At 40.8% G+C, this 13,692-nt stretch overlaps 1 protein-coding gene across 1 annotated transcript in view; it reads right to left on the reverse strand.

Annotated features, from left to right (window-relative positions):
* The window catches only part of LOC138982343 (solute carrier family 23 member 1-like), a 133,184-nt gene extending 121,063 nt beyond the window's left edge, over positions 1-12,121 (reverse strand). The window contains exons 1-3 of the mRNA XM_070355596.1: positions 11,961-12,121; positions 10,968-11,565; positions 10,080-10,237 (exon numbers count right to left, since the gene is read on the reverse strand). Coding sequence (XP_070211697.1) covers positions 10,080-10,237; positions 10,968-11,492 — 683 coding nt within the window. The 5' untranslated portion in view covers positions 11,493-11,565; positions 11,961-12,121. The remainder of the gene's footprint in view (positions 1-10,079; positions 10,238-10,967; positions 11,566-11,960) is intronic.
* Positions 12,122-13,692: the final 1,571 nt, after the last annotated feature.

The following is a 13,692-nucleotide window of genomic DNA, read 5'->3' on the forward strand; positions in this document are numbered from 1 at the left end:
CTATGCACAATCCACTCCATGATTCACAGCTTATGCACAGGCACAAATCCAAACACTGTTTCACTTCCAAATGCACAAAAATCCACAATGCATACAAATTCCGGCAAAGCTTGACATGCTTTTCTCTGCCAGTACCCGGTCACAAGTGCGCGTTTGTTTCAACGTTGGGCGAGTTCATTTCAACTTTTACTCATTTTAGTCGGGAAATTTAACGTATTAAGAACAAAACTAAACATTCCCCATTCAGGAATATTCAAACAAATGCATAGTCTGTGTGTTTCATCCAAATCGAACACGCAGACGTAACCAATAGACACAAGCCTTTGAAATGACGAAACCCTGAAACCTACGTCATACCTATGATAACAGCTTAGACGCAATACAGGCGCTAGAAATAATAATTCTATTGACACAGTCACACAATGTCAATACAGATTTCTCTCACTCACCACATAAATGATAAACAAGTAAAGCAACATGACAAATAAACAAATTAAACGAACGACCCAGCAAACAATCGACAAGTAAGCACAAAATGACAAAATAAGCAACATACAAATCAAAAGCGAAACATGCAACATGTTAATTACACATTAACATGCTTCCATTTGAAACTTCTCGGTCTTCATCGGGGATTGACGCTTAGACTTTGGGAGGGCGTCAATCCCCGATGAAGACCGAGAAGTTTCAAATGGAAGCATGTTAATGTTATTGTAATTCAATCTGATGACGATCTCTTTCCTGCTTTCATGCGGTTGTAAACAGACAGAATTGGTTCTGTTCTGTTCACACACTAGTTTCAGTCCACCTACCTGCAAGGGTCAAGTCCCAAGAAATATGTCTCTGTATTCCTATCGTATCACTCTGCTCCTGTTTTGTTTTCTTTCACACACATTTTCCCTTCTGTTTTGACGGGTTTCTGGACAGCAAACTCTAAAACAAATTCTTTTCATCACAAAAGCGATCTTTGGAATTGACTGACGTAGTCCGGAAGAATTCATGCATCAACTTACGTCACGTACTCGACGTCATCACTTCGCATACCTTATGGTCTCGGTATTTCGTTGGCCTTCATATTTCCTACTTGTAAAATGACCCTCAAAGCTAACCGAGACTAGTTGAGGCTGTATCAATGCGCCTCGCCAGTGGTTATCGACAATTAATGACCGGTAATTTTTAATGAGTCGGGGCATTCTGACCAATCACAGGATCTGTTTCATTAAAACGCAAACTTGATTGAATTACAATAGAGGTTACACATGTATCAATCAATCAATATGAGGCTTATATCGCGCGTATTCCGTGGGATTTTTTGATTTTTTGGCTCACGTAAGTGTAGCCTATGCAATCGTAACTTTGTCTGTCTGTGCGTGTGTGTGTGTGTGTGTGTGTGTGTGCGTGTGTGCGTGTGTGCGTGTGTATGTCTGTGGTAGAAACTTTAACATTTGACTAAACACCGAAATACTCATTTCACCTGGTTATTTTTCAAGCACCATCTTCAAAATATTGAAGCAATGATCAACATTGTGTCGGCATGTGTGTAGTTAAAGCGTGTATCCAAAGAAAACGGGTGGTGGGGTTTTTTGAAGGGGTACAAGCAGTTGACTGGTTTCTGTGGTGTGTAAGGGTTAGGGTTAGGTTAGGGGTCGCGCGAAGGATTGTGGTATAGATTCACTTCTCCAGTTCTCACTTCTGCATTCGCCGATTCGGGGAAGACGATTTCATGTTGTTCGGTTTCTAAGCTCCAGAAAGGTAAATAAAGAAGCTACCAAAGGGAGATTTCCTACAATTTGATCTGCACAGCGTTTTTCCAATGTCCACGCGAGGAAGAGCTGTCGAAAGCGCAGTGTCGATCTGGCAGCCGTATCCCGGTAAGTACAGAGACAGATCTAGTGTCTCCCACTCTGATAACGTGTCACCTACTGTTAATCCGCTTTGTTTTAATTTCTTTTTATTTCAGCAGACACGGATGTCAAACACAGTGCTAGGCAGTCACCTCTAGTGAAATGAGTTGATCTAAAGTGCCTGTAATGTTTGGATGTCTTTAATTGTTCGTGGTTCGATTTATGTGAATTTCAAGACTTGCAGTAGAGTCTCAAGTTAAGTTTACTCTGCCCGAAAAAAACTGTCCATCATTTACTTGAACATGCAGATATAAGGAAACGGAATGAATCTGTTCTCAAAGTCAAAATGATCACGATTTTTTCCTCAGATTCAAAACATGCACTGTCATGGTAAGTCTTACCTTGCAACAACTTCCTTGAACTTGAAAGACAGTTTTTGAATGCTAGATCTGTATCGCGTTTCATTCCAGACTCGATTCTCTCTTTGATTGTACTGTTTGCTGTTTACGCACTATCATGATTCGCTATGTAACGTTTGGTAAGCTTACCTTGCAACAGCTTTCTTGTCTTTGTTGGCATTTTCTTTCAAGGCAGTACAACGTAAGATTTCATTCTTTCGGACAGAAGGTAGAATGTGAGTTTTGAGACAACGACAGTCGTCCAAAGAAAGCTTGCTGTGGCATTTGTTTGTAAATAGGCCTAATGGTACATGTGTCACAGTGATTCTGTATTTTTCTGCGGTTGATGTGGTTTCTTTTTTCCTCTCTTGTTTTTTCCCTCCTGAGTTGATCGTTATCATTTAAACAAGACCCTCAGAGAGTACCTCCGTTGCTCCTTAAAATGGAATGTGAATAGTGTGTTGGTTGTGTTGACCGTCAGAATTATTTTAAGAACCAGGCTGCTGCAGTCAGTTGACATGTTTCGCATATTGTAGGGTTACCATGCTGCATCGGTAAAGTGGCTTGTATAACCTGACTATTCTGTTTCAAAACACTGTTTATATTTGTGTAGGTTGTAGTCATCATAACTAATCGCATTTTGCCATTTGTTTCAGAAAGGAGGTTAACCTGCAAGATCGACGCTATGTCAGATATGCCTCAGCCACATGAAGACTTCCGAATTTAGATCCACTCGGCATGGTGACAAGTCTTGATGAAAAGTATGGGACTGAGGACAGCAGTGGAAAAAGTGGCCACATGGCAGGTACCTATTGCTTAGTGTCTGCAGTGCAAAAGACAGATAAGCTGATGGTAGATTTGCAAATGAACACAGTGCCTGTGTGTGTGTGTGTGTGTGTGTGTGTGTGTGCGTGAGGATTGCACAAGATCTCATTCAAGGACAACTGCACCAACAACAAATACACAGTCATTTTATCTGTTTGCCTTCTTTTGAAAATTATACATGGAGTTGATATGATGCGTTAGTTTTAACTGTGTGTGTGTGTGCGTGTGTGTGAGTGTGTGTGTGTGTGTGTGTGTGTGTGTGTGTGTGTGTGTGTGTGTGTGTGTGTGTGTGACGGATGAGTTTGTGTTACTGTTTGTTGATTTCTTACGGGAGCCTTGAAGGCTTCGCCTCTTGTTTTTTTTAATTTTTAATGCAATTTATATCGCGCACATATTCAAGGCGCAGGGATTTATTTATGCCGTGTGAGATGGAATTTTTTTTTCCACAATACATCACACATTCACATCGGCCAGCAGATTGCAGCCATTTCGGCGCATATCCTACTTTTCACGGCCTATTATTCCAAGTCACACGGGTATTTTGGTGGACATTTTTATCTATGCCTATACAATTTTGCCAGGAAAGACCCTTTTGTCAGTCGTGGGATCTTTAACGTGCACACCCCAATGTACTGTACACGAAGGGACCTCGGTTTTTCGTCTCATCCGAAAGACTAGCACTTGAACCCACCACCTAGGTTAGGAAAGAGGAGAGAAAATTGCTAACGCAAGGACCCAGGGTCGAACTCGCAACCTCTCGCTTCCGAGCGCAAGTGCGTTACCACTCCACGGGGGATAACCTGTCAAAGGCCGAACAGAAGCCGAAGGCCGCTCATGACACGTGTGAAGGCAAGTTTTGTCTGTTTTTTTTTTATTGTTTGATTTATGTCGGGATTTAAGGTAAGCTACTGATTCAGCGATGACTTAATTTGTTTCTCGATGCATAAAAAGTCAGTGAGCGATTGATATTTGCCCGTAAATAGCCTTCAAAGCTGAAAATGTCCGCGATCGAGCACCGGAAATGGCTGTTCGATGGGTTTTGCAAGTAGAAATGTGCTTTATTTCACCAAATCAGCTCGTATTTGGTGTGGGTACGGGATTCTAGAGGACGAAGGAGTCATAAGATGTGCAAAGAAGTGCTATTTGGGAGTAGAATAAATCTTCCGAGACAGTAGACAAGAGAAGGTCATATTTGAGAGATGCGCGTAGGCCGATTGTCTTTCCGACAAGCGAATGATACAGCAGATTAATCATTCGTTTTGACCAGAAACCTAGTCTCTAGTTTTTATGAATGAGTTTTTTAATTAAAACAATCACGAGAACTCTCTCGCTTAGCCTAATGGCTGTTCGATGGGTTTCGCAAGTAGAAATGTGCTTTATTTCACCAAATCAGCTCGTATTTGACATCGGTTTGGTATATATATATATTTTCTAATCCTACCGCGAACTGGATAGCAGACGCGGCACGACTGTTGCACCACACTTTGAAGTAATCCCACACTTTGAAGTAAATTACTTCAAAGTGTGGGGATGTGCCCCACACTTTGAAGTAAACCCATTTTTTACTTCAAAGTGTGGGGGGATCTTCCCACACTTTGAAGTAAACTCAGTTTTTACTTCAAATTGTGGGGGGATCTTCCCACACTTTGAAGTAACTTACTTCAAAGCGTGGGACTTTTGCATCGCCTGTTTGAGCCTGATGATTTTGTCAAAAAAAATGGCAAAGTCTTTTGGATGAGTGAACAGAAAAAGTGAGCGAGCCAAGAAACATAGTGATGTTTGTTATCAGGCTTTAAGCAATGTCCCATTGTTGAGTGTGACGAAAACTCGTGGTGACGATTTTAAAACATGTTGGGTCACGCATGGTCCGACCTTACATGGTCCAATCTTACATGGTCCAATCTTACATGGTCCAATCTTACATGGTCCAACCTTACATGGTCCAACCTTACATGGTCCAATCTTACATGGTCCAACCTTACATGGTCCAACCTTACATGGTACAACAACTTTACATGGTCCAACCTTACATGGTCCAATCTTACATGGCCCATATATATATTATTGGACCATGTAAGATTGGACCATGTAAGATTGGACCATGTAAGATTGGATCATGTAAGGTTGGACCATGTAAGGTTGGACCATGTAAGGTTGGACCATGTAATATTGGACCATGTAAGATTGGACCATGTAAGATTGGACCATGTAGGGTTGGACCATGTAAGATTGGACCATGTAAGGTTGGACCATGTAAGATTGGACCATGTAAGATTGGACCATGTAAGGTTGGACCATGTAAGGTTGGACCATGTAAGGTTGGACCATGTAAGGTTGGACCATGTAAGGTTGGACCATGTAAGGTTGGACCATGTAAGATTGGACCATGTAAGGTTGGACCATGTAAGATTGGACCATGTAAGATTGGACCATGTAAGGTCGGACCATGTAAGGTTGGACCATGTAAGATTGGACCATGTAAGATTGGACCATGCGTGACCCAACATGTTTTAAAATCGTCATCACGAGTTTTCGTCACACTCAACAATGGGACATTGCTTAAAGCCTGATAACAAACATCATTATGTTTCTTGGCTCGCTCACTTTTTCTGTTCACTCATCCAAAAGACTTTGCCATTTTTTTTGACAAAATCATCAGGCTCAAACAGGCGATGCAAAAGTCCCACGCTTTGAAGTAAGTTACTTCAAAGTGTGGGAAGATCCCCCCACACTTTGAAGTAAAAACTGAGTTTACTTCAAAGTATGGGAAGATCCCCCCACACTTTGAAGTAAAAAATGGGTTTACTTCAAAGTGTGGGGCACATCCCCACACTTTGAAGTAATTTACTTCAAAGTGTGGGATTACTTCAAAGTGTGGTGCAACAGTCGTGCCGCGTCTGCTATCCAGTTCGCGGTAGGATTAGAAAATATATATATATACCAAACCGATGTCAAATACGAGCTGATTTGGTGAAATAAAGCACATTTCTACTTGCGAAACCCATCGAACAGCCATTAGGCAAAGCGAGAGAGTTCTCGTGATTGTTTTAATTAAAAAACTCATTCATAAAAACTAGAGACTAGGTTTCTGGTCAAAACGAATGATTAATCTGCTGTATCATTCGCTTGTCGGAAAGACAATCGGCCTACGCGCATCTCTCAAATATGACCTTCTTTTGTCTACTCTCTCGGAAGATTCATTCTACTCCCAAATAGCACTTCTTTGCACCTCTTATGACTCCTTCGTCCTCTAGATTCCCGTATCCACACCAAATACGAGCTGATTTGGTGAAATAAAGCACATTTCTACTTGCAAAACCCATCGAACAGCCATTTCCGGTGCTCGATCGCGGACATTTTCAGCTTTGAAGGCTATTTACGGGCAAATATCAATCGCTCCCTGACTTTTTATGCATCGAGAAACAAATTTAGTCATCGCTGAATCAGTAGCTTACCTTAAATCCCGACATAAATCAAACAATACCTAGAAAACAGACAAAACTTGCCTTCACACGTGTCATGAGCGGCCTTCGGCTTCTGTTCGGCCTTTGACCGGTTATCCCCCGTGCACTCGGCCACCCAGTAAAGTGATCGACGGTAAAATTCACACAATACCAACGTTTACACTAATGCTTACAATGATTATATGGTGTAAGTGATGATGATGAAGATGATGAAGATGATGATGATGATGATGATGATGATGATGATGATGATGATGATGATGATGATGATGATTTGATGATGATAATGATGATGTTGATGATGATGATGGAAAATCGCAACATAAATTCCACATAATACATGTAATAAAGAACATATTTTTGTAATTCATAAAGCTTTGCCAATTGTTGACAGCTACCTGCACATGTTAAGACTAGATATAGCCATCTAGGTAGACATATAATGATTATGCAGAGCTTGTTTAAAGAGAGAAAGAGAGAGAGAGAGAGAGAGAGAGAGAGAGAGAGAGAGAGAGAGAGAGAGAGAGAGAGAGAGAGTATGTACGCGCGAGGTTGTAGGTGACTTGTGAAGAAAAAGTAGAAAGCTAAGGTTTGAATGTAGGTAGTATACACCTATTGTGTATACAATTACTGAGGTATGATGTCTAACCATGGGATTGAAATTATAAGTGATTATATTAAATCCAGATACAAGTAGGAGAAGGGCTCCTAATATGGACCACTTTTTGTTTCATGCTGATAACTAGCTTGAATTTTCTTGCGAAGAAGTTTTATTTTGTGTTTGGTAGTCCTTCTCTCTTAGGTTAACCGTCAGGCCTAATTAGAGTGAAATAGCTTTGATAGATACTCAGCAAAAATTAAATACAGAAAAAAACACAAATGGTCCATTTTAGGAGCCTGGGCGCCTAATATGGACCACTGAAGCGGCCTTCTCGAATCACTGTAAAAAGCCCCCTATACTTCAAAATAACATGATACAACTTAGTGTGCAAGTCAGACTAATTAAAATATGCTTTAGATTTATCTGTTTCTGGTTGATGAGAGCATTATTTGAGGCACACCAGGAAACTAAAGAAGCTTATCAAAAACAGAGGAAAAATAGTGAAATTATCAACTTCCACGACAAGAAGACTATTTGTGATATTTTTTTTAAATCTCAAAGGCTAGTTATAAGTTATTTTCAGCAAGCTTCTGAATGAATTAATGAAAATAACATTTAGCTTTTATTTTCTTCGATTTGTTGAAGGTGGTCCATATTAGGGGACTCACACATACTTTGAGATTTTGCTATTATTTTTTGTTTACAGTAGAAACTCGGGGTCAACACTGCTAAAATGTAACGAATACGGTCTTAGCTGTCATATGTAGTAGCCATGTTTGTGTGATAAAAGCTTTGGACAGAAACGAGTCCGTTTTAGGCGGCAAATTTAGAGTGAACCCTGCCAAAAGTGAAAAAAAATTGAAAAGCCTAACGGTTTTGAGGTTTGTGTTTCTGCAACTGTTTTGACAGCCAATAAAATTGTTTTGAGCGCTGTAGCGCCGTTTGTTTGTCAGAACAGGAGGTGGTCCATATTAGGAGCCGGTCCATATTAGGAAAAACCCGTCAGTTATTCGCGGAACGAAGGGGGGAATGTGAGAGATTAAAGATAGAGTTAAAGAATACTGTTTACTCACACACACACACACACACACACAACCACACACACACACACAAACACACTCACAAACACACACACACACACACACACACAGGCAATAGTGGTGAGCTGCACTATGGGGAAACGAAAATGTGAGTATCAGAGTTCATTGTTTTTCATTGAGTCCATCTGGTTTTCTGGTTCCTAGTTTTTTGATCAGGTAAGACTCCATGTCCTTGCGGTCATTCGGATTTTCAGTGAACATCAGCCACAGTCCTCGGTTTCCCCGGTTTTCCCATCCACCCTACTGTTGTCTGGATTGAAAATAATCACTTATAATTTCAATTCCATGGTTAGACTTCATACCTCAGTAATTATATAAACAACAGGTGTATACTACCTACAATTCAACCTTAGCTCTCTATTTTTTCTTCACAAGTCACATACAACCACTCTCTCTCTCTCTCTCTCTGACATGTTCTATTTACCTATGGAACATTCTTTCGACGCTGACGTCATTCCCTTTCTACGTCATTCATTTCGTCATATGATCATTCATTCGCTTGTAACAAACGTTCCAACAAAAACTTACCTTTCTTGTTTTTTTATTGTAATTTCATAGCTCACAATTCAGAGGCATTTAAACCTCCAATTTTGCAGAACCTGCCCTTGTAAGCATAAGTCATTTTAGATACCTTTGAAGTCATGGAATGAACTGTACGGATGCATTTCGTTTACACGCGTTTTAGAAGGAAAACATCGGCAAAGCTGCCATTTTGAAGGAGGGGAGGCAACTCTGTCCGACTCTGTCGATATTACGAATCATTGCATTTTCTCGTGATTTTAGTCGGTCTAATGACCAAATTAATTAATTAGTTTGGAGCTCAATCCGTCAATTTATTTCACTCGTGATAAATATTCTTTGGCTTAATTACAGGGATTTGTATCAAAAATAAGTCAAAAATACCACTGGATTGTGAGCTATGAATTTACAACGCTAAAGTTCAAGATTACATTGGAAAGAATTTATTCAGAAGTGGCAGTTTAATAACGTACGAAAAAAGATGACACGGACAGTTTGGCGAAGTTACCTGACTGGTAGCGACTTTACAGGAGGGGTATCGGTCCTCTAACTTTACCGTTGGGTGACACTCTGTGAAGCCCTTATCAGGGATTCATGAATCGCAGATAGCAGGCTTAGGCCTACACATCGCAGTTTAACGATATGTTGCGGCAATGCCGGATCGCTTCAGTGCTTCAACCATTCCCCGTTTCTTTAACGCGAGAATTGGCGAGTGGGGCGAGGAAGAACCGTTTTCTTGGGCAACTATCGAACTCAAGGGATTTTATCTTCGGGTATATGAGTTACAGACTCTTCAAGAATATGGGCACCAACAGCTGTTGCACATCACCAGCACCAATTTAAGCACCTGTACGTTATACAACGTTGGAATCAACACTAGTACAGGCATCTCCAACAGAACAGGTATCATTACCAAAATTGACATTATCTAAGCTGAAAGGCAATCTCAGAGTCCGGACTGAGTCAAAGAATGTTAGACCTAAAGTCAATCAATTTGCCTAATCTAAGTGCGGCCTCAACTTTTGCCGGATATAACGTGATCAAAGACATTTATCAAAAATAATGTCGGGGTATTATCTGTAGGAACTTCCAAGTAAAGTTTTGTAGAGATCTGTTCCGTAGTTTTTCTGGACTTGCTGTAAAACACACACACACACACACACACACACACACACACACACACACACACACACACACACACACACACACTTGTCAAAATTGACTAAATGTTAAAATAAAAGCAGACCTCCCCCCCCCCCCCCCACCCCTCTCCATGCAGAGGAGTAGCACAAAGTGAAGTAATAAGCACCCTCAGGCAGGGGCCGTACCTGACACCTATCGTGCTCATGGTGAAAGTGGAGAGCCCGATCATGAGGAAGGTGGCACTGAGGATCTGGGTTTTGAACTCTCCATCGTCGCGGCCACACACTAAGTCTGTTACCAGCACAGACACAGACAGAGCGGCTGATACTGGCAGCAAACCTTGCTGAAACATAAGTCAAACTAAACTTGGCGAAAAAGTTATTGCAACAAATTTCGCACCCAAATTAAAGCATTAATTCCTGTGTCATTTCATTAAAACAGTATATGCCAGTTAAGGCCGTTCACTTAACCTTCAGGATCACCCTTTGGATTAAATATTTCTTTTACACGGATCACGTGACCGCCGCTCAAGTAAGGGTACTCTCAAAATCGACCAGACAAAAACGGAAGAGCCGAATGAAAAAACGACAAAAAATCACAATAGGGAAAACTTTGCAACTTTGACATACGAGAAGAAAGTCAAACCAATTATCTACCCTGAACAGATTGTTTTGTTTTTCTACCTTGCGTATTTTGCGTGCTATGCTATTCCTACTGATGTAGGTGTCGATCGCAAGATATATGTAATAGAAGATATAAGATTTGTATGACTTTAGATGCTTGAAGGATGACGGTAGTGAGTTCCAAACTGATGTACCCGAACATGCAAGACTGGTCTTATACAGATATATTCGAGGAATTGGTGGGATTCGATTGACAGATCCATATCTATTGGTAGCTCTCTTGAATAGTGATGTAATGTAAATCGGCAGAAAGAGAGAGAGAGAGAGAGAGAGAGAGAGAGAGAGAGAGAGAGAAGAGAGAGAGAGAGAGAGAGAGAGAGAGAGAGAGAGAGAGAGAGAGAGAGAGAGAGAGAGAGAGAGAGAAGGTGCTGCCATGATAGTTTGACTGACCTGCAGAGCGAAGAGGAAGACAAGATGTACGGGTGGAGTTTCGCTGACTTTGTAGATGAGCCGCTGGACCCTGACGTGCTCCAGCTCAATCACATTGTCCCCATTCTCAGCTGACCCGTTCTCTTCCTTACCTGTCTGTCCGCTGCTTGTCTCTTTAACTGTCTCTCTGTTTTCTGCATCTCCACCATTTGTCTGTTTGCTCGATTCGACTTTGTTCTGTTGGCTAGCGTCGCATTCAGCGCGTGAGTTTTTCATCTGTTCATTCTTGTGTTCGTTGCTGTTCTCTGTGATTATTGGTCCACCTTCAGTTTGGTTTTCTGACCTTCTGGGTTCTTTTAGCATGGCTGTGTACCCACCGTCAGCTTGTTTGCGTACCGGTCGGCTTTCATCAACGGTAACGTACGTGTCTGTTAAACAGTCATTGTCAGCGCATTTCATGTCACTCTCCGTATGTTCCGGCGCTCTTTGGGGTTGATAAGGCAGGTTTACTGTCAGCTCCATCGGGATGTTCTCGTCTTTTTCCATTTTTTTCCAAAGCGAAACTTGGTCCCCGTATCTTTGACGGAATTTCACTCAAATGTAAAATAAAACCCAGTTTCTGTTGAAGGAAAATGTTTTGTTTTTATAACACGAACAAGCTAAAGCTTGAGTTGTCGTATTACGGATTAATTTTAAGTATTAACAGTTCAGTAGAGATACTACTGTTTGCAGTCGAAGTTGGGCCTCTCGTGGACCAGTTCCAACCACAGGCGGAAGGTATCGTTCACTGGACCAACACTATCATAATAAGTCTTATTATGATAGTGTTGTCCAGTGAACGATACCTTCCGCCTGTGTTCCAACCTGCAGTCTTATCAAATATTGACACAAAGTATGCCAGTGCGGAAGAGCGGAGAAGGTTGGTGACAATTAAGAGCCTCCGGACACAATATAGGTAGACTGGACAAAAGAGAAGAAGGGAAAGAAGAGGAGGAGAAGAGAAGAATAAAATACCGCGAGACACGAGGATCCACTTCAAAACTGGCCTCCAGCAGGATGGCGGGATGTCAATCACAGGGAACTGTGGGGGAAATAATGACTCGTATGTTAGAGTGTGTTCCCCTCTCTGGCCAGAGCTTTATACCAGATAGCACGTGTTACGAGACACCAGCACACTGTAGTCTTGGCGAATTCTGCGCTATCAGAATTAATGAATATATATGGGCCAGCATGTGTGACGATGCTGCTAATGAATTCATCGCATACTTCCAAGTCTCATGGTCTCACACATGCTGCTGTGTCATTGATGTTACAAGAAAACAACACTAATGCAGCTCATGCGTGTGACTTTGCTAAACCATTATATACTGCTTTAAAGGGATCGTACGATATTAGGTATTTTTCGAACGAAATAGATCTTTATTCTCGTGACAAAGACAGCTACATTTTATTTTATTTCGAGCAATGTGTTACGATCATCAGCAGTCTATTCGGTGTTTTTTTCCAAAGTACGCCAAGGAAGAGTGGAGAAGAATGATTACAAGGGCATTTAGGGCACACACAATATACAGGGTGACCCCCCCAAAAAATGCAACCCATTAAAATGATATAACTCCTAAATGTCTTCAGCGATTTACTTCATATTTGGCATACATTGGCTTGAGATATGGGAGGATAAGTTCACACAGTAATTCAATTTTGTACATTAAATGGTCTGACTTTTATTCTCTTTCGAAAAAAAAATTTCCCAATTCGGGGATTTACTCTAAAGTACACGATTTAGCACTCCAGATTTGTTACCTGTTGGTAAAACAGCAATTGCAGGGAGTGTGACGGGTTCAAGGTTCAAGGTGTGGCTAATCAGTGTCAATTATGTTGATTTTAAACCTCCTACTGAATCTCTGAATTTGAATTATTTTGATTTTTTACCTACATTCTTAAAACTGTGAAATTTTCATCCAACATCTCAAGCTAATGTAGGCTACACCAAATATGACGCAATACGCAGAACACATGTACTGTTGGAACTATAAGTATTTTAGAGGGTGGCATATGGGGGGGGGGGGGGGTGTCAACCGAAGGAGAAAAAGAGAAAGAAGAGGAGCAGAAGGAAGAGGAAGAATAAACAAGTCGCGTAAGGCGAAAATACAACATTTAGTCAAGTAGCTGTCGAACTCACAGACTGAAACTAAACGCAATGCAACGCAGCAAGACCGTATACTCGTAGCATCGTCAGTCCACCGCTCATGGCAAAGGCAGTGAAATTGACAAGAAGAGCGGGGTAGTAGTTGCGCTGAGAAGGATAGCACGCTTCTCTGTACCTCTCTTCGTTTTAACTTTCTGAGCGTGTTTTTAATCCAAACATATCATATCTATATGTTTTTGGAATCAGGAACCGACAAGGAATAAGATGAAAGTGTTTTTAAATTGATTTCGAAAATTTAATTTTGATCATAATTTTTATATTTTTAATTTTCAGAGCTTGTTTTTAATCCAAATATAACATATTTATATGTTTTTGGAATCAGAAAATGATGGAGAATAAGATGAACGTAAATTTGAATCGTTTTATAAACAAAATATTTTTTTTACAATTTTCAGATTTTTAATGACCAAAGTCATTAATTAATTTTTAAGCCACCAAGCTGAAATGCAATACCGAAGTCCGGGCTTCGTCGGAGATTACTTGACCAAAATTTCAACCAATTTGGTTGAAAAATGAGAGCGTGACAGTGCCGCCTCAACT

The sequence above is a fragment of the Littorina saxatilis genome, linkage group LG12, assembly GCF_037325665.1.
Source record: "Littorina saxatilis isolate snail1 linkage group LG12, US_GU_Lsax_2.0, whole genome shotgun sequence".
Lineage (NCBI taxonomy): Eukaryota > Metazoa > Mollusca > Gastropoda > Littorinimorpha > Littorinidae > Littorina > Littorina saxatilis.